Source organism: Etheostoma cragini, chromosome 10 (assembly GCF_013103735.1).
Source record: "Etheostoma cragini isolate CJK2018 chromosome 10, CSU_Ecrag_1.0, whole genome shotgun sequence".
Classification (NCBI taxonomy): Eukaryota; Metazoa; Chordata; class Actinopteri; order Perciformes; family Percidae; genus Etheostoma; species Etheostoma cragini.
Window position 1 is genome coordinate 18522551 of NC_048416.1, and position 21857 is coordinate 18544407.

The 21857-nt window shown below is 39.7% G+C and overlaps 2 protein-coding genes across 2 annotated transcripts; both read right to left on the reverse strand.

The window, feature by feature from the left end:
- Positions 1-1887: 1887 nt before the first annotated feature.
- On the reverse strand, positions 1888-4156 carry slc25a5 (solute carrier family 25 member 5). Its single transcript, XM_034882719.1, has 4 exons — positions 3893-4156; positions 2654-3140; positions 2419-2559; positions 1888-2296 (listed from the first exon to the last, which is right to left on the reverse strand). Exons 1-4 carry the CDS (start codon positions 4001-4003, stop codon positions 2139-2141), a joined length of 897 nt encoding a protein of 298 aa, XP_034738610.1. The 5' UTR covers positions 4004-4156; the 3' UTR covers positions 1888-2138.
- Positions 4157-4787: 631 nt separating this feature from the next.
- On the reverse strand, positions 4788-13073 carry slc25a43 (solute carrier family 25 member 43). The gene is made up of 7 exons (XM_034882718.1): positions 12637-13073; positions 9329-9570; positions 8967-9139; positions 6365-6499; positions 5515-5744; positions 5342-5347; positions 4788-5245 (listed from the first exon to the last, which is right to left on the reverse strand). Exons 1-5 carry the CDS (start codon positions 12906-12908, stop codon positions 5532-5534), a joined length of 1035 nt encoding a protein of 344 aa, XP_034738609.1. The 5' UTR covers positions 12909-13073; the 3' UTR covers positions 4788-5245; positions 5342-5347; positions 5515-5531.
- Between the last annotated feature and the right edge of the window lie 8784 nt (positions 13074-21857).

A 21857-nucleotide genomic window follows, 5' to 3' on the forward strand; every position in this document is an offset into this window, starting at 1 on the left:
TTATAATTAAGTAAAAAATTTAAGTAAAAGATCTGAATCCAGTATTTTCTGCTAGAACACCTCAAAGTCAAACACAAACGAGTAACAGCAGGGGTTTCTATTTGAAATATCAGAGACGTTCAGTGTAAGGGCTTAAGGATTTACTAAAGTTAATTTGAATGTTTTTCATGTTAATTTTAAAATTAAACTCTACTGACCTTAATCTTTGAGACCATTTTCAATCAATGTGTGTCACACTTTATGGTTTGGTCTGCAGTTATCTACATACTTGACTTATTTACACATTTTACAATTATTAATAAACATGTTTTCAAGAGTTATGACCTCTCAATACTGAGAAATATTAATAAATGTACAATTGCAGACTACTATAAATAAACACTATTAAAGACGGCACTTTTTAACCCCAACTTGACCTGTAGGAAGCATAGACAGACACACACAGATTCACTTATCCTTGTTAAAGCTGTAATGGAGCAGCTGTTGAAAGAGGCTTGCTGATTTTTAGGATTAACTATGTGCTACCACCTGATAGGGACTTTTGGTGACGGAGTGTTCAAAACAGTATTAAAAACTGATTTCCCAGGTTATCGGTGACGTCCAAGACTTTCAGAATCACTGAAAGATTAAACTACCCTGCTGAGTAAATCATGTAATCTAATAGTGTTGCTAAAATAAGTCTATGTCCTCCGTCTATGTCCTCCGTTCAAGTGTGCAAGACACAGGGACTACATACTTAGTTCACAAGATGACCACACGCATTCACCTCACTGTATGAGATGTCAGATTCAGAAGTGGTAGTTCACTCCTACTGTAAGTATTAAGTCTAATAGACAATCACACTAAATGCAGTGAGAAACATTCATCTGTGTTCTCAGAAACACAATGCTTTAGCGCTTTCATTAATGATTTTGAACTTTTCATTTTAAGCCTAAGTCACATGGGAAAAATACAACAGAAATAAACATTTGATGAGCAGCAAAAGTGAATAATGTTTCAAAGCTGGACTAATATTTTACCATACCATAACATATTCTCATAGACTCTAATTATGTTGTCACACTTAGGGTAATTATGGCTGCAGTGACTGAATATTCAAGAGGATTTCTGTAATGTTAAAAGGCAGCCGTAGACACAGAACTTGGCTGTACTGACATTTTTGCCAAGTGGCCCTGTGACTTCATATTTGGATAGGCAGCACTCTGACAAAGACTACAATCTGCTATTATAATTTAGAATGACCAATAAAATGTACATTTTCTGTCCTGTCCTGTGTAGGCTACAATCATGCACTGCTTTTACAACAGGTCATGCTTCAGGAGGAATTCAATTTATGGCATCCCTTAAAATACACATCAACAACAGCCTAAAACCTAACTATAAACCCTAGGTGTCCTTTGCTTCTTTACTGTAATAAACAGCTAGAATTAAGTTTTTACGCACTTTAATATGACAAGAGTGCTACAGATCGCTTGACCATTATAATAAATAACTAGAGCAGGTGTGTCATACTAGTGAATGTTCAAACAGCTCAAGGTTAAAGTTCTCAGTCACCAATTGGGAGTCAGAAGAGACTTGGCAGGAGATGTAAGTAAATTTAGAAGGTTTGATTAATCCACCTTGCAACACATAATGGTAAAGCTTGCAACTTCCTGAGTGTCACTTTTCTGGAAGTATAGCTTGGCTAAAATATTGTCTGGTCAACGCCCTCAGCTTATTTTGGCTCACCTCCAACTACAACCTGAGAGCCCTCATCAGCTATATGCTTACATTTACACAGGACGCTGCCAAATGGATTCCGGACGCAGAACGTGAGCTGTGACACTCGGTCACACTGTCTGTAAGGTTACCCTTTATACTTTTTGTTAAATCACAGAAACCAGGAAGGAGATTTACTCAGTAGGTTGTTTATTTCTCTTATTTCAGCAAGGTTCCTGTGTTCAGGGAATGACATTCTGGTAAGAAGCAAAACAAAAACAAAAACATGGGCCAACAGAAAAGCGCATAACAGCTTCCCCCTGTGCAACTAGTAGAAAATACTAGTTGGTCCCTATAAATATAGCCTGGCATTTAATTTCTTCCAAAATGTACAAGATATGTTACAGTAAAACTTCACAACATGAACATACAAAAACACCTTACAGCACTTTCTTTAGCTCATCATACAAGACAAGCACAAAGGCGCCACCCATGCCTCTGAGCACATTAGACCAGGCTCCCTTGAAGAAGGCCTTGGGGCCTTCGTCACGTGATATCTTCTTCCAGCAGTCAATGGTGCCAGTGTACATGATGTCGGCTGGGGGGGAAACAGAATTACAAAAGATGTCAAAGATGACAAATTACATGTCACATGTTTATTCTAGCATCCGCAGCAAAAACGGAAAATTCTACTTTTGATACGTTGCATGCATTTATTACCTCCTTTGCGTCCAGACTGCATCATCATACGACGACGAACAGTGTCGAAGGGGTAGGACACAAAACCAGCGCATGCAGTCACAGTCTGAGCAATCATCCAGCTTATAAAAATGTGTGTGTTCTTGGGGTCTGGAAGCATGCCTGTAAGAGAAATTAGGAGGGTTAACAAAAGTCTCAAAGGTTCCACTGAGACAAAGTACTCAAGCTTTTCAATGACTGATATATGACAACGCACCCTTTGCTGTGTCGTAGACGCCAAAGTAAGCAGCTCTGTAGATGATGATGCCCTGTACTGACACGTTGAAGCCTTGGTAAAGACCCTTGATGCCATCAGACCTGAAGATCTTCACCAAACAGTCTCCCAGGCCTTTGAACTCACGCCCCTGTCCGGATTTGCCAACATCAGCAGCCAAACGTGTTCTGGCGAAGTCAAGAGGGTAGACAAAACAGAGGGAAGTGGCTCCGGCGGCGCCACCAGACGCTAGGTTACCCGCAAAGTATCTCCAGAACTGTGTGCGCTTGTCCACGCCATCGAGAAAAATCTTCTTGTACTTATCCTTGAAAGCAAAGTTGAGGGCCTGAGTGGGGAAGTATCGGATGACGTTGGCGAGGTTCCCTCTCCAGAATGAGAGGAATCCCTGCTCTTTGGGGATGCGGACAACACAGTCCATAATGCCCTTGTACTGTGTGGCAGCTGTAATCTGTTTGCTGGCATGTTGTACCTGTAATCAAAAGTAGAGGTATAGTCATTAGAGATTATAATATAAAAGCAGGATAAGCAGATCAAGTTCGACATCAGCCTATTTCTTCATCAGTGTGAATGAACCAGCTAACCCTCTAACTTGTCATAACATGACCCCTATGTGTCTGTCTGAAAGACACATTACTATCCATGTGCAACTAGTACAACTCTGATGGCATCCATTCAACAATTCACAGCCCCTCCTGCTGCTGAGCAGAGGCCCAATGCAGCAGTGGAGTGCCAAGGCGCAAACCTTGCTGCGACCTTGGCTGGTTTTTGTCAAGCCGAACTAAAGACCTGTCATAGAATATATGCATTTTTTCTACACTATATTCACGGTAGATGGCCCAATTTGGCTTTTGTAATACGGCATTATTTGATTTGTAGCCTACGACAGCAGCTTACTGGCTGTGTAGCATATTACGTAACAGGTCTGATGCGCCTCATTGCGTGTCTGTGCCTGCAGCAAACTCTGGCAGAGCAGCTCTTCACTGGGTTTACACTCAAGCTTCTACTTTTAATAATGCATCAGCTTTACATGATGTTCTTTACAACGATGTATCATTAGGCCTACACCTTTTTAAATGTATCCTTCATCCCTTAGAAATTACTGAATGAAAAGGCTGCAAATTAACAACTACAGTTTTGCATTGCACAGACGAGCATGATAGGACCTAATTAACAGCAGACACTAATTAAGCAACTAATTAAAATTATTTTGTTAGCACTCGCCTGGAGAAGAAGCTTGACTCTCTCGATGGGGGCTACAGCTGTTTTGGAGATGGCAGCGGCGATGCCACCAGCCAAGAAGTCCTTGGCGAAGGAAATAGCTGTCTCACTCATCCTCAGGTGTTATCAGACACAGTCCTGTTACTTTAGTCGGTGAGGTTTGCCAGTGGAGTTGAAATGGCCGACTCCTAACTGGAAGAGAGGGGATTTAAGAAGACTGAACGCGAGAGAAACCGTGAACTTCGACTCTCGCGTCTGATTGGTCAGCCGTTGTAGAAGTGGGCGGGGTCAACTGATGTCCTCTAATTCAGATTTGGTGCTCTCATTACTGCCCAAGTAAATTCACAACAAGACCAAACAGTTTAACTATTCTATTTAATTAGTTGTCTAGATATTCCGATTGAATCACATCTCAACAGAACTGTTCCATTGTTTTAAGTTTTTTGGAACACATTTGGCTCAAAGTCATGTCAAATGTCCCTTTGAAGCAGCTTGAAGGCTATGGTGAGTAAAGGTCATCCCATCTGTTCATGTCCTTTAGTTGTCACTCAGTTTCCCACAGTATGGAGGTGGACATCATTGAATCAGCTGACTTAGTCAACCATGCTAACTAAATATCGAGTCGGCCTGATTGATATCTCCCCAGAAGCATTGCCTTTTGTCATAAATAATCATTAGACAAACGGAAAATCATTGGAAACAAGGTGAACAAGTAGCAAAGTGCAGACAGGTTGTTTTGACTATAGGTCAACATGGAGTCATTCACTGAAGTGAAAAAAAAAAAATGAAGAGAGAGGAAAGTAAGCAATGAGGACTCAAGGTTAACCCACATTATACATATATATATATATATATATAAGACGTACAAAAATATACAAGAAGAACACCTTTGGAGAAGTTGTCTCAATGAAATTTTTATGTTTTATGCATGTCTTTCATCACAATCAATGTTAGTACATTTACGTGACTGATCATACTATAACATAAGAAGCATCCACATTTCTTTATTCATCATACATTACATATAGAATCTATCACACCATATGGCACCATTTGCATTTGATATGAATAACTGGAATAAGCCCCAAAATAAAAATGTTAATTCTCAAGGCACATAATGTTGGTTAAAAACAGTTATGGAAAGACATGAAGGGTGACGGAACATTTCATTAACAAATAATACCATCAGATGAAATAACAATGTTTCTGAAAGAGGTAGAGCGTTGCTGACAGGTCTTTGTAGAAGGCGTTACCATCTATTTAAATGATGTCCTAAAACCTGAAATATTATTTCATTATCATAGACACAACAAGTATTTCAATATGCTGGTCAAGTGTGGTCAGCAGATATTAGGGGGGTGCAAAAAAAAATTTGATTTACATTTATATCGCGATTCAAGCTCTACAGATTCAAAATCGATTCATAGAATTCCAAAAATCGATTCATATTTTTTTTTCTCATTTTGTATACTCTCACATGGGAAAAGTAACTACATTTTACATACTGTGAATCGTTTTTTAAAATTGAGAATCAGTTTTGAATTGAAAAAACGATTTTTATCAAATCTTGAGCCTAAAAATTGATAGCAAATCGAATCAAGACATTTTCTAAATCCTGCATCCCTACAAGATATCTTCTCTTTCACCAGCGGTTTCTGAAAGACGACCCCTCTGACCCAAAGTTCCTGTTTTTCAAGTAGCGCTTTGCGTCTTCCAGCTCGTATGGCCTGAGGCTCTGGTCGACCCCCGGTGCAAGTTTGTAGCTCAGGGGAGAGACGATGTACCCGTTGCGGTAAAGGCAGCCCTGCTTACACATCTCGAAGCAGGTGAAAAGAAGGCCAAAGTAAGGAACAATCTGTGAGGAAAGAGGTTGGGAGATAGAGATGAGTTTCTTTCAGTGTGATGCGGCCAACACTTCATGTGAATAAATTCAACATAAATCCACACAGAAAAGGTTGTGGTCTGATTTGGGTATTACCAAATAAAAAATTGAATGTGTCTACAACTTATTTTCTTTCAGGTTGACAGTTGTGGTGAAGGAAAAAAAGCTGCTGCATGACAAGGCCTTCACTTTGTAAAACTGCGTCCAACTATTGTGACATTTGCAGCTGAAATTGGAGAGTGGAGCATGTTGTTCCAGAGACAGACTTTGCTCACCTTGCACGTGATTTACGAATTACACACTGAACATTGCTTTCCATGCCCCCCCACCCTGTCCTCACTCTCCCTTTTGCGTAGGCCATGGGTTACAACTCTCTCAGTCATAAACACTCATGTTCCTGAGCATGTGCAGTTATTTTAGTTCCAAGATAAAGTAGACAAGTACTTTTGATCGAGAGTACAATATATGGCAGAGATATAAATATAAATATTAATAATAATAATAATAATAATAATAATAATAATAATAATAATAATAATAATAATAATAATAATAATAATAATAATAATAATAGTAAACAAGTGAAAAGGTACCTTTATTGTGTTGGCAGTAAGGCCATTCCACAGTGAGAGGACACCCTTGTTTTTAACAACCTGTATGAAACAGTCCATCATTCCACTGAAATGGACGTCAACTCCACCAAAATGGGGAAGACGGGCACTCTGCGCCTGAGAAAAGAATAAAAGTTAAAATGAACAGCAGTGGATCCAAAATATTGTCATAATGTGTACAGATAGAACACATTGCAATTTAGAGAAAGGTTTAATTAAGTTATAAATCAGCAGTATTTTGCTAATTAGTGGTGTACTGATTTGACTTTTATGGCAATGCACCTGCTCAAATTATAGGGCCAAGAGAACCATATAATAAACACAACATTTAGTCTATCAAGGAAAGAAAGTTGGAAACTTTCCATTGGAATGAATAGGAATATATTAGAATTAACGGGAATTATTGGGAATAAACCAAATACATATCCCATTGCTATTAACCTATGTTTGTTAATTGCAAAGCCCACTTGTTTTTAAAAGGCTGGAAACAATAGACAGCGCTGATAGTTAGCTTAGCATGCTCCATAACCAGAGTAAATTAAAGACAGCATGCTAGCTACCTTAAGATAAAGGTCATTGGTTTTGGCTACTACTTAGCCTACTGAATCCTACTGCACAAATCATTTCTAGAATCCAACATTCTACAGCAGATTGAAGCTGAGTGAAGACAGTATTGGATTTGAGCCCTAGGACTACATCCAGTCAAGCACTTTTTGCTTGTATTAGTGAGATAAATGATCTATGGTTTTAATTGCTGACAAATATTAATTTGTATTAGAATCTATTAAAGTTCTAATGACAAAAAACTCAACATGTGTATTCTCTGTACATGCCTGTCTGCTTATAACAAAACAAAATGTTTATGTATAAGATGGAATTTGTCTGAGTTATCCAACGTTTCCACTTCATTCTTGTAAATTCCCATTAAATCCCATTATTTCCCATTATTTCCCATGACAGTTTCCAAATCAGAATGTTTTCCAAAATTCCCCAGCTTATCTTTCCATGGAAAGTTTCTTGAAATTTACCAGAAAATGTCTGCCCCTTTGAAACCCTAGTTAAAATACAGTCACAGGCAACACTTCGTCTGTGACAGGAGATGGAAACTTGGAATCAAACCTTGTTAACAGTAAGAGGAAACTTTATAAAAAAGATACATAATTATGTAAGTTAACACCATATTAAAGCTTAAACTGTAAGAGACAGTCATGCTGACAATTTTACAGGCTGACTATTGTGTGATAGAGGAAATGTATCTTTAGAAGTTTCAAGGTTCGCAAAGGTTACACACGCAGCCATTGAGGTATTAGATTGTTCAAACAGCTTCATTTGTCGAGGAAACTTTAAGCTGGCCCGTGAGTTAAACAATACTTAGATACCCTAAGCTTCTGCAAACATCCTCAGCTGTTTCCCTATCATCTATTCTCTGCCTGACTTTTAATGTTTAACTATGAGACATAGACAAGAGCTGAATCCCCAAGTTAAATCATTATTGTTCTTTATAGTAAGTTGACATGGTTGTGATGGTTTAGTGAACTGGACATACGCAACTCTTACCTTGCTTGTTGCTGTCTGATAGTAACCGGCTATCTTTAGAGAACTTATCTATAGCTTTAGAAGACCTCGGACACATTCACATTCCCAGCTGCTGTTGAACCTTGTGGTAGCTAATATTAGGCTGATAAAACCGGATGTAGTATTCTGTCCTTTGCTGCGCCATTGTTATTCCCCATGTGTCCTCCCCAACATGCAGCAGGCATCTCAAACATCACTTCACGGGAAAGGAGTGCACACCAATGCTATAGCAGTTTCAATTGTTTTGAGGGTCAATTTAAAAACTGCTAATGATATACAAATTGTAGACTTTCCATGTTCAAAAAACATTAAGTGATCCAGAAAGGCTAAACTATATTTAGGTACATGCCCAAGGCCTCCCCCCTGTGGACTAAATGAGGTAATACAGCCAACACAAATGACTGTACTGTAAATCTGTTGTGTTCACACTTTTTTCACAAATAATTTCAGCCAAGAATAACGAGAAACAATTTTTTAACGTGTCATGGTAGATACATTTAAAGAGGATTAGTTCATTAATTGAAACACCTCTTAAATAATTTTCTGCATAATAGTAATAATAATAATAATAGTAATGTGTACTTTGTTAGTCCCGCAAGGGGAAATTACAATTTACACTCTGTTGTTATTACACACAGGCCTGAATTACACACACATGCACTAATGAAGAGATGTCAGAGTGAGCCCATGGAAAGGCATCTCTCCAGCTAACAGTCCACCACCATACTTTAGTCCGTCGAGGGATTGAACCTCCGGTTCCCAACCCAACTCCCTACTGACTGAGCGACTGCCACCCTGAGAAGTTGTATTGTCACGTAGAGTGATCTTTAGAAATCTTGTAAATGTATACTTCCTTTTAAAAGAGCATAAACGTTCTTAATTGATCATGAGCCTAATGACCATTAGTTGGATAACTGACTAGGAGCAGCAACTTGATTGTTGATTAAATGGGTTTCTCCTTAAAAAATAATCTGCATGGAGAAAGCAAAGTGTTCGAGTGGTGAATTACCTGCATCTTCCGTTTCACTGTTTCAAAAGGGTAGGAGAGTGTTTGGGCCACTCCCGCTGCGAGGCAGCCATTAATGAAGTTCTGAAGGGGAGTGAAGCGAAAAGGAGGCTCCTGCCAAAGTTTGTCCAAGTTCATGTAGACTGCATAGCATCCTATGGAAAAGGGAAATGCACCTGTACACAAATGAAGTGAACTGTAAGTTATAGTAAAATATGTCATTCATGAAATGTGTGCTGAAAATGATGGGAAGACTGCAGACAAAAACTGTTGTCAGGAGGAAGAAGAATACCTTTAATAAGGAGTGCATATTGAACATTTTGAAATATTAGAACTACCTTACTGCTAGGAAAATGCAAACACACCCAATAAAGTGAGGGAAAAGCCCCTGTAGAGAGCAAGCAGCCCTTCATTACTGTAGATCTTTGAGAGTGTGTGAGCTACACCGATGTATGTGGGCTGTCTGCAGTTCTGAACGATGAGCCTGGTCTCTGCCACCTCCAGAGGGTACGTGGTCAGGGCAGCAGCAATACCAGCCAGTCCGCCGGCGAATATGGCTCTCCACTGAGAGATGAAGCCCAGTTCATCCATGTGAAGGTGGACTATCCTGGAAACAAAGGATGGCAAAAATAGGAGAACAGATTGCATTGATCAGAAAGTGAATGCTTCTGTCCTCTGTTTTGGTTAGTTTTTTGATTTGCATTAAGAGATGATCTCATGGAAAGTTCCCCATGCCAATCTCTACGTATGGTGAAGGGCATGCAATGATATGGGGCTATTTTAATTCCATAAGCCAAGGGAACTTTATGAGAATGCATAGTATCCTGGATCCATAAAATAACTGGCGTGCCTGCCTCTATGGGAATTTAACATAGGGGTGTGTATACTTATGTCCCCTGTATTTAAAGGGAAGAACATTTATTTATTTACAATACATTATTCATTCAGAAAGAAAACTGGTGTCCTTAAAAAGTTGGATTTTCCTACATTTTTTGAATTAAGGCAGTAAGATCAATTTCCAAAAGATGTTTTTTATTCCTCTTTAGCATGGCTGTGTAAAGTTATTCAAGCCACTGTGTGTGTGTGTGTGTATATATATATATATATATATATATAGAGAGAGAGAGAGAGAGAGAGTTAGGAGAAAACATAGGCACAGGGTAATTATTGCTAAACTAAAATGCTAGTTAACGTTAGTAATTAAACCTAAACAGCTAATGTAAATCAAACTGCCTATAAGCTTTTCCTGTACTGTTCGGTAATTCATCTACTATGCAACAGTAATTTGCGTGGTTATGGCACAATCGTTAGCCTACTTTTATAAAAATGTCTGGTACGGAGCAATAACGTGAGATACAAGTTAATGGAGCCATTTACACATTTTCATATTTCTTTAGAAATAAACAATGAAAAACTGAAGGCTTTAAATGCTTCAGATGTAAAGTTATTTGCTGTCAAAGTGAGGTCAAAATGAATGGCAGTCAATGGAATGCTAACGGCAGGTGGGTGCTAGGTAGCATCTTAATGGTGCCACAGGAGCCACGCTTGGCAAAGGTAGGTACGAATGGAAAGGTAAAATTTCAAGCCAATACGTATACTTGGAATTGATGGTTGTGGTAAACATTCACGAAAAGGTTGTGAACGGGCAACACCGATTTTGATAATGAAATACTAAACAAGTTACACACTGGACCTTTATTGTAGTGGTTTTGTGGTAAAGTGTCTTTAAGTAGGCTACTTTGAAAAGCTGTAACAAAATGTGTTATTATTTTTATTTGACAGACGGAGGTTTTTCAGTGCACTCATTCTATTTCTGTTTCGTGTGTTTTATTGTGCACCTGATTGTCCTATAAGCAGAACACCTCCCTGTGAATGCATGTTTTTTTTTTCACTCCAAACGTTTAGAAAATGAGTTAATTAATCGATTAGTCAACAGACAGAAAATCAATTGCCAAACATTTGTAATAATCAAATTCATTCGTGAAACAAAAAAAAAACACCGTAGTATAAATTATTGTTGATGGTGTGATAAAGAGTGGACCTAAACATGGTGTTCCCTCCAGTCTCAGAGTCCTTGCCTGGTTTATCATCAGGCAAACAAAAAAACAACAGTTGCTGAATGCTGACATCATGACGATCAAGTTCATCATGTGCCCAGTAACTAGTAGCTCTTTCTCAGTACAATGGCTCTTTAAATTTACCTCTAAATTGGCTGTCTGGCTTTCATCTGACACACCACAACACATAATCATAGGCTTCACCAAGACCAAAACATAGATTACTAAATCTAAAATGTTCATTTGGGCAGAACAAGACATTTGAAGATGTCACATTGGATTCAGATTTGCGTGCGTGCGTGACAAAGATTAAAAGGGTTTATTCTGGAACATGGGGCAGAATGTACAGTACAGTAAAGGGCAGGTGTTTGAGCACACATGAGAGTATAGGTCTACCGACTGCGGCAGCTTCACTACAGTCACTACAGTAAATATTTATAACTGCGCGCTGGATTACTGACACGACGGTGGGTCCTCGCCCCCTGCATGTTATTCAGACATGCTACCGGATGCATTGCGGCATGTTTTGTCCTGATAGCAACACGACAGAAGCAGGAATGGCTAGTTTATGCCCTGACTTCAACCTCACAGGCAACACTTCGTCTGACATGACGAGAACGTATGTCCCTTTCTCCAGGTATCAACATACACATATACATACTCTATGTATGAATAGACATATACATATGGTTAGGCCTTCGACTCACACACATTTCTGTTATGAATTAATTTAATATGTTTACTGTTTGATCAATAAATCATTCGCTTAATACAATGTCAGATAACAGTGAAAAAATAAATTTAAAAAAACCTTGGCCATCAGAGCTTTCCAGAGCCCAAGTTCTCATTTTCAGCTTTTCTTTTAGACCAAAACCAATCTCGCATTGCTAGACCAAGCGCTGCGGAGTAAGACCTAAAAGTTGCACTCAGGCCAATTTACTATCATAGAAGACAAAGTTAGACAGCATATTCACATTTCACATTAGATACCTTGGAACGAGCATTTTTTGCTTAAAATAATATAGTATTACATTATAGTTATAAACTCAATATACAGCAGCGATTATTGCTGAACGATTTATCATTCATTGCTGTCACTAATATCGGGAAGGCGAGAGAGGTGGTGTTTTTTTCGGGGGGGGGGGGGGGGGGGGGGTGAGGGTAAGGGTCTCCTGTGAGACAAAACTCAGAGCAAGAATAACCTCTGTCACTTTAAGTATCGACTGAGCCAATCCAGCCTTCTGATTGGCTAATAAAATAGAATGTTTACATATGGTAGAACAGGAAGTACATTTTTTGCTGCAGGGATAAAAGTAAACAAATCATTTAAGCGAACACTTTGGTTATTTTATCGTGTCAAACAATTGACCCAATGACTACATATTCTTCTACTAATGTTAATATGTGTTCTCTAGTTGTTGTTGTTTTTACACTGTTTGCCAAACAAACTTGCTAACTCTGTGTCAGCTGACCAAGATGGCTAAGCTAACATTAGTTTGTCACCATGGATGGGACCTTGTTTGGCATAAACACTAAGCAAACTACATGAAAAACAACCACAAGATAACTTTTAGGTCGATATAAGCCAAAATGATTAAGATTAAACCTTTACTTACTTTTTGTATGTTGTGAGATGAACTGCGGTGTAGGGGAACAACCGCAGACAAGAGGCGAGGTTTCCTTTCCAAAATCCTCGAATTCCCTCATGCTGGTAGATGAGGGCAAAACTTTGCCAGAAACCCTTCTTACAATAAAAAGTTCCCACCTGACTTTTAATTTTAACCACCTCAAGAGGCGACGTAACGGTTTTACTGAAAACCCCGGCGAAACCGACGCACACAAAGCTCTGAGAGCTGGTCAGTCTGTCGTCTTTTTTGACCGAAGCCATCACCGATGAACTGTCCGCTTCCTGCGAAACTTTTACTCGTCTCTGAGGGATAAGAAATTATGTGTTTATGCAGAATAGATATAGAACTGTACAGTAGAGGAGGAGGACCCGTCTCCTGTCTCCACTAAGCGGTGTTATGTTACAAAAACACGTCACTGTTCACCGGAGGTGAGCTGGAGTCACGTCCCGGTAACACAAGGGGGCGCTCTTTGACCTGGTTTTAAAATTCACGGAAGCCTTCCAATCCATTATTACTTTCTTTAACTGTCTATGATTATTACACACAGTACAGTGTTTGGAAGCCAGTGTTCTGCATTTTACTTGACTACGTTTGCTTAATAACTTTAGTTAGTTACTTATAAATTTTCAAATTATTAAAACAAAATACAATTCCACTAATAAATCATTATGGATTAAGATACGCAGCAGTATGTACATTTGTTGATATTAGCCCCACCTTTACCAACTGCACAATTAGTGAAGCCTCCTGATTAATGCATTATTGCATATATATATGCATATTATACAGTATAATCCAGTAAAATTATATTAACATAGGACTGAAATGGGAAATTCTGCATAATAAGTACTTGAGTTCTGATGCCAATATAATATTTACTTAACCCTTGTGTTGTCCTCTGTCTGTTTTAACGTTACCTGTTTATGAAAGACAAAGTATAAATTATCACCCAATTCTGCGTTACATCTTTTTAGCCAACTTCATTCCAACTTGTTATCACTAGTTTTCCACTTCTTGTTGGGATTCAATGGTCAACAAACTTCATTGTTATACCTAATTTCTGAGCTAAGAAAAGCACAATTATGAATTATTTTGACTAATTGTTAACATTAGAAAATGTGGAGTGGATGATCAGAGATGGGTATACTGTAGCTATGTCAGTACAACGTTACTGTTTTGGAACCGTTTCAATGTTTTGGAATCATTCATGTTCCATTTGGGCACTTTGGTTGAAAGAAACACAAATTTATGATATAGAAACTTTGAAAATGGGTCAGATTTGACCCATGGACAACACAAGGATTAGGTGGAAAGTAAATATTTGAGTTTTTCTTCCACTGCTGACATGGACATAAGCATTTTATAAGTACTCATTATGATGAAGGGCCCCATCCAGAATGTTATTTAAAAAATAGGGACTTGTAAGACCACACACATAATTTTAATTTCTATTGAAGGTCACAACGGCATGTTACCAAATTGTAGTTGTAGTTGAATTAAACCAGTCGTCATAATTTTTCACCTGACCTTATGAGGGGCGCCTTTGATTGTAACCTTACATTTTAGGGATTGGTGGGATGACTCTGAATGTCTCAATAGGTGTTACAATACTCCAAGTTTTTGATTTGTCTGTATGGCAGGTGGGGGTGAAATAATATAATATATACGATTTAGGCTATAAACTGTTCAACTGAAAGTACATAAGCATGTTTTTGGAGGCTACTCTAAGTACCAGTCAAAATACATTTTGTTATTTTACATCTAATGTTGTTCTTTTTTTTTTTTTTAGAAAAGTTAATTGAGAGATGAAGATCTGTTTTTAAGAGAATCTTGGCCAAAATAGCATGGCATTATTTAAAAATGTAAACACACGTGTTGGGGGTGGCAGTAGCTCAGTCCTGGGCGAATGTTGACTGGTAACTGGGTGACCTGCCAATTCACTTACTGGGCATTTCCGATGTGCCCTTGAGCAAGGCAATGCACCTCAACTGACCAGCCAACATGGTTTCCCCTTCGCTCTGACACAACTCCTTTGTAATGCATTTTCATGGATTGTGTGTATGTGTGCATGTGTGTGTATTTTGGGCCTATTTGTGTAATACGACGACAACATTTGAATTGCACCATTAAGGGATTAATAAAGTGCTTCTGCACTTTCAACCAGCCTCCTGTCCAGTGATGCTCATTAAAAGAGGGGCGATGTAGTGGGTTGGAAACCACAGCAAAGATAAATGTAATATCCTCCCTTTTCATCTGCAGTGCCACTGTGCAACATTATATTTCTTTATTGTACCAAGAAAACAAAGTATTTACTGTCCAACTGTATTAATCAGAAGAGTTGTTGTCTCTGTCTGGTTTCAGCACTGTGTTTGTTTTTCTCCTGGTCTCGGCTTGCCAGCAGTGCCTCCCTCCCCTGCCGGGCTGACAACCTTAAATGCGAGGAGCCTACCTTCTGTCTGCGGCTGGACCACTTGGCTCCTCCACAAAGGCTATCTGGAATAACAGAGCCAACCAGAGGAAATGACAGCCTGATCACAAGAAGGTTCCCTAACTCCCCCACTAGCTACCTACTGGAGTGGAAAAGTGTGTGTGTGTGTGTGTGTGTGTGTGTGTGTGTGTGTGTGTGTGTGTGTGTGTGTGTGTGTGTTTCACTGGCTTTTACCTCGGAAAAAATTGAAGTCATTTTGATGCAGTGGAAATAATCGGAGTGATGGTTAAGAAATTAGTTTTAAATGAATATAACAAAATAACTTATAATACAAACAAAACAAAAGAGGGATCTGGTAGAAAGTGTTTAACAATTAAACATAACCACTTGGTATGGCAACCTGAATGTAAAAAAACAAAACAAAGCTTTTCAAAATTGTTAGAAAAGCAGGGAAGGTGACTGGTAGGCCTTAAGCAGCTCAATGATCTTTTCGACAGTGCAGCACTCAGAAAGGCCAGACAGATATCTGTGGATGTCTCACGCCCATTAAACTCGGAGTTTGAGTTGCTCCAGTCTGGCCGTCGATTCAACGTCCTGAGGGCGAGCCGGAATATTTATAAGAGGTCATTCATTCCCCATGCCATAGAGGCACTGATTGGAAAAGTCTGTGATTTAAAAGACAAGTTTAAAAAAAAAAAGTATATGTTCTCTTGTTGGCCGTATCCTACCTCCTCTCCCCCTGCTTTAGTTTCTGCCCAATGCACAATTCTTGTTTTATGTTTAATGGTGTGTAGTAATAGGATGCTATATGTTTAATGCAACATCCAATGTCTTGGTTGTGTTTTAATGTTTTGGAGAAGCCAAAGACAAATTTCCACAAAGGTGGACAATCTATCTATCTATCTATCTATCTATCTATCTATCTATCTATCTATCTATCTATCGTTAGGGGTATTTGAATCGTTTTACTTGCAAATCAATACAATCTTTAGAGCCAGGATTATAGGGTGGTAAGAGGAGCTCATTTACATCATAACCGTGCTCCGACAGAAGAATGCCGAGGTAGGCTTACATTTTTTGCTCGCCAGAGCAATAAAAGAGCCCACTTTGAAAATGCTTGGAAACTTCTTTGATCTCACTGTCATATGTGTGTGTGGTTTGTGATACACAAGATAATGGGATGTCTTTTTCTAAAGATAAGTAGTGTGACGCTGTATCTTATCAATAAATGCTTCAGCAATCAAACGGGACACCACCAAGGATCTGTTGCCACTCTGTCTCAACCTTGCCTTTACTTACCAGTATTCATAGAGAATACACATAGAGCACTCTTCCTGTATGTATATCCCTCTCCTGAATGAGAACTTCCTCTTAGCAGAAAAGCAGTGCGGGAGCAGCCTATATGCCTTTGTGTCTCTGAGACTGGCACGTAGCAGTAGGTGTAGGCTAGCTGAGGCATTGTCATTCTCTGGGTATCATGCGCAAGTCAACCCTTGATCTCCCACTTTGAAGTGCATTGCTGGAGGAGACTGGGAGCAGTCATCTGGCGTGACCTTCCAGCAGTCAGAAGAGGGCGCCTGATACCAGGGAGGCTTCATGGAGGGCCTGAGTCGCTGTCATCCTCACAGACTGCTGTAATAAAATTCTCACCTCATTATCTGAGACAGTCACATCACAGACTTGTGTTGGCAGGGGAGGGGAAAGGGAAGAAAGGGTGGGGGAAGGGAACAGGCTGGGCGGGTGACACCAAAGCCTGTCTGTATTTGAGTGTGTCTTTTTTCTAAGGGTGGGGGGTTGTATTGGTGAGAAAAATCCGGCATAAGTACAATTCACTCTGGCACCATGTTGACACCTCTACCAACAAGGCTCAGGCCAAACTGCCGCACTCCCCGGCTCACTTAACAGGAATGGGAGACTTGTTATGCATAGGAGCCTAATTTTGAATTAATGGCTTCTGTGATGGGTTAAACTGTGAAAGGTTGTCAGGGTTTGTTAGGAATAGTAAATGCAATTTTGCACCTCATTACTGGGAACAGTCTTTAATACAACAAACACCAAAACTACTGTTATCTCAGCCCTGTGGACCAGTGAGTGTGCTTGAATACAATAAATTTGTGTTATGATTGTTTCAAGTGCTGATCCATAAATGATTGTCCTAATGTGAGATTAATATTAGCAGATGTGCTGTGACATTTTCAATGGAGTTGTGCGTTTGGTGTTGCTTTTGGTGGATGTTTTTATAAATTTTATTTTATTTGTACAAACATGTCATATTGTTTTGTGTGATTTGTGTTTGCCTTGGAAAACTTAACAAGGACTGATGCATTACCTATTTAGTCAGGATATAGATGACCAGGAGGCCCATTGTCTGTAAGGATGCAGAGGAAAACTTCTGGCAGCTGGTGCCCTCTTATCTTTCTATGTACAGCCAATAAATCAATATCAAATCTAAGGAAGAGGAAGCCAGATGGTCGTCTCACAACCCACTTGGGCCAGGGCGCTCTCAGGGCCTCCTTGGCTACTGTACCACCGGTGCATGCTGCAACCCTTTGAAGACATACACATTCAACAAGCAGCTCAATGAATGACTAAAGGGAACAAATAAGCTGTTACGACTCTGCTCAAATCAGTGTTTGTGTTTCCATCCACATCAAAGGCCTCAGTCTGTTTGATATGCAGCCCCCACACCTTGATCCGAGCCATGTACAGGTAGAGGGGAGGAGCAGTCCATTGACAAGCGAGAGGGTCATGTGGCTGCTTCTCTCAGCCCTGGCTCGAGGGTAGTTGACCCAGACGAAGGGTCTTGTGGTGTCTCTTGTTCCCCAGGGAGCTATTGCCCCTTACACCCATCACTTGACACATTATTTATTGGGTGGCCTATTGATTACATGTTTTTAAAGAACATTCAAAAGAATTTGGCACAATAAAATACAAAATAGGAAACATCTTGCATTTAAAGAATTACATGAATATAATGTTAACTGAAGTAAAGACAGAGTTGTGCAGTAATTGACGGCTGCTAAGGGAGACATCCTGCCAGACTCATCTTGATTTCTGTGTAAGCCAGGGGTCAGGTTAAACAGTAGTTTGATTGAATGGCTGTTCACAGGCCAGTGTGAAATGCCAGCTCTATTGCAATGTGGGAGTGGAAAGGAGGGGGTTTCTCTGGCCTTTGTGTGGCCCGCGTTCTTAGAGCACGGACCCATTGTTAGCGGCTGACCAGCCAGCCCCTCAGACTCTCCTTTGCCCTGCTTTGTCTCGAGCAGCGTGACCATTTCCTTCATCCAGGTCAGGGCAGGGTCGTGACTTTGGACACCAGTCCTCCCTGTCTGTCTGCTCAGCCTGCATACTCATAAATGCATAGAATACTGAGACAGACGCATGATTGACACATGTCAGTGTTTAAAGCAAAAGTGTCTGTGTTGGAACAGGTTTTAGCCTTTTTGAAACAAGGATGACAGCAAAAAGATCAGGTCTCATCCTGGTTAAAATTCCCAGAAGAAATGAAAATATACTTACGACATTCAATGAAATACAATAAATAAGCAAGACTTTTGTAGACATTTAAATGAATCTATGTGCAATACAAGTCAATATAACACATTTATGATCAATATAATTTGCACGGCGAGACATATCTAACTTTCTCACTCCTTTTCGTGAGTGTGTAAAACACAATGCTACATGCACAGAGCTGAGATAACCTCTTTACTGCCCTGAAGTGTCCGAGTTATGCAACAGGGAAGTTTAAGAAAGAGTGGACAGTACCCTCCCTCTATCCCGAGGCTGGACCTGTCTTATCATGGCCTGGCCATCATGGTGATAAGAAGAGGAAAGGCCAAAGGGCCATAAGGAACATGTGCATGGTTCAGGTCAACAGAGTGAGGAGGCTGGTCTCAAAGGGGAGGGAAGGTGGACAAGAATATTATCTGATAAGAATCTCCAAGGGCTTTTGATCTCTGAGAGGCTGATACTGGGCTACAGGGTGCCATGCTGGGTGGACGAGCAGAACGACACAGCAGGTACAAACAAGCGAGCCCTTGAAGATCATCTGGGGCTAAACATATTTACGCAGGGAAGACTGGAAAGATTCTTGTAATGCACACACACACACACAGACACACAAGCTTGTTGTTCTCAGGATTTCAAGCTGTAGTAGCATTTTTTACATATTTAGACAGAAATCACAAATAATGCCTAACTTTTCTGTCCTAGCTCTGTTTTATGATGAAGACATGATCAGGTAAAACATTTGTGAGCCCACTGAAGAGATGCTTGCATGTCACAGTGTGGTCTAGTGGGGTTTTGTATCTTAAGTCACTGATTAAAAGCCATTATGTGGAGGCCAGACAGGACCTGGGGCTGCAGTGCAAGCTGTGGCCTGAACCAAATGCCTTGCTGTCTCACCCAGGGCCCGATGGAGGAGGGATTTTTTCAGCCTGTTGTGGCCAAAGGGGAGGTTAGCAAGCTGCTGCAGAGTTAAAGTGTCCTTGGTTTCTTAGCAACAGTTCAAAACAAAGACGCAGATACACATGTACTTGTCTCGAAAGCCCCACTCTCTTTCACTGAACAAGGTCTTGTGAGGTGTAGTGCTTGGAAGTTAAAGGAGAAGTTTGATGATACTCAATATATATTTTTAATTGTCAAAGATTCTCATAAAATGACCACCTGCGTTGCTCACCTTGCATAGTGGCGCCCATATGCAGAGGCTCATTCCTCCATGCGGAGGTTCAGGGTTCGGGTCTGACCTTTGGCCATTTGCTGCATGTCTTCCACCTTTCTCTCCCCCTTTCCTGTCAACAGATGTCTTGTCTATTAAAAGCTAAAATGCCCAAAGAATTATAAAAAGAATTTAAAAAAATCAATAAATAAATAATCTCATAAAACAAGACCAAAACAAAAAGAGTTGTCTGTGTAGATGAATTCCCTGTTCCATGTACCTCCATTGTCCAAAACACATAAATGATGAACCGTTGCACTTATATATCTTCCTGCTGCAGCAAATACTCACCAGAGCACAAAATGTCTATCAATCTGCAGCTGAAAATACTCCAACAAATTGACAATTTACTCCTGTGTGAGTAATATACAGCCCAGCCCTTAAAGAAATATATACACAACTGGCTGGTTTCAAAGATGAATGTCTTCAGTAGAAATGAATTAGGACTGTGCTGTTGGTTATAGCCTTTTTGGGGGGAATTTGTTGACAATAACATAAATATGTATAAAAATATTGTGGTTGTTTTCGGCCACACAGGCTTTCCTTTTTTAGAGAGTACCGATTGGAGAGGTATCATTCTTTCCTCACAACCTGAAAATAAGGATTAGGATTTCTTTTAAATTTGTCTTTAGTTCACATCAAGCCAAAGAGAATGACAGTGAAGTATCAGCGACCTGTTACATCCACGCTCCAATTAAAAGAATTAAGATGTAAGGGACCTTCATTATCTGCTCTCTCTGAAGGACATCAAAGGCTGTGGTGGAGTGAGAGTGCAGCTGCCCTGACGGTGTGAGTTTCTCCTCTCTCACTCCAGAGGAACTTGTTTGTGTTGAGGATGTTTACTGATCCCAGGAAAGACAAACAGCCTCTTTCTTGTTTGTTGGTACCGCAGCTCAAACAGAGTGTGTGTGTGTGTGTGTGTGTGTGTGTGTGTGCGAGAGCGAGACAGAGCTTCAGGATGTATGGTATTGTTAGGTTTGTGTTTATCCTGTCTCTGTTTTCACCCCACTTCCAAGTTTCCCATCAGAAAATGACCAAATTTAGTGCTGTGAAGTACGATTTGACGAAAAGGGGCAGCCAAGGCAGCTGCACACAGCAGATGTCTACAAAACATCTTAAATCTGCACAGTCGTTAGAATTTCTTATAATGTTACATTGGCTTTCCTTCAGTCTAATAATCGACATGTCCATTAGCTTGCCATGTGTAATCAATCGACTACAAAATGCCATTAAACTCTCAGATTTCTGAGCAATTTTATGCAACTTAGTTATGATACCTCATCTAAACACATGGTGTCACTATTCTCATCTTAGCTGTTAGAAGTTAGAGGAAGCCCTCAAATCCAGTCCACATTTATCAAGTATCATTGTGCTGTCAAGTTGTAGTAAACAATGTTTTTGGCATATCTTCGTCTAACGCTGACAGCCAAAAGTGTCACCATAAACGCTTAGTGATTTGTTTGTTGGACTTAAGTGGAGTTAGAGTTCTCCACACCTTAAGGTGTACAGTTAAATTTAATTTTGTGATTTACTGCTATTTCAATAAATAATTATTTTCTTTGCAATAACATTCAAATGCATTACTTTGTAAGAAAGACATTTTTAGGGTTTATGTCAGTGAATACAACATGTAATTTTTTTTTTAAATTTAGGCAGGAAGCAAGAAAGGATTAGGTTAATATTTGAGGAAATTGATTTTTAATAGAAAGTATTACACTCCCCATTAATTCAGTTAATACGGATACGGAAACAACTTCCTGGCTGTCCAGTTGACATCTGTATTGCCACAATGGAGGGTTTCATTCTGTAAGCTTGTATCAGCAAATGTCACTTTGTACTACTGCTATAAATCCTGGGGGAAACAGGCTTTCACAGAGAAGTTTTATGGCACAGAGACTTCCCTTCCATTCTGCAGGGGGTGCTTTACACCGTGTGTTCATGTGTCAGTCCTTTTAACTGGTACAGTCCCAAAACTAGTAGTATTTTCTATTCAACATCATCCAGGAGTTTCCTTACATATGTTTGGTAAGACAGAAAGTTTGGAATGTAGGCTGGTAGGAA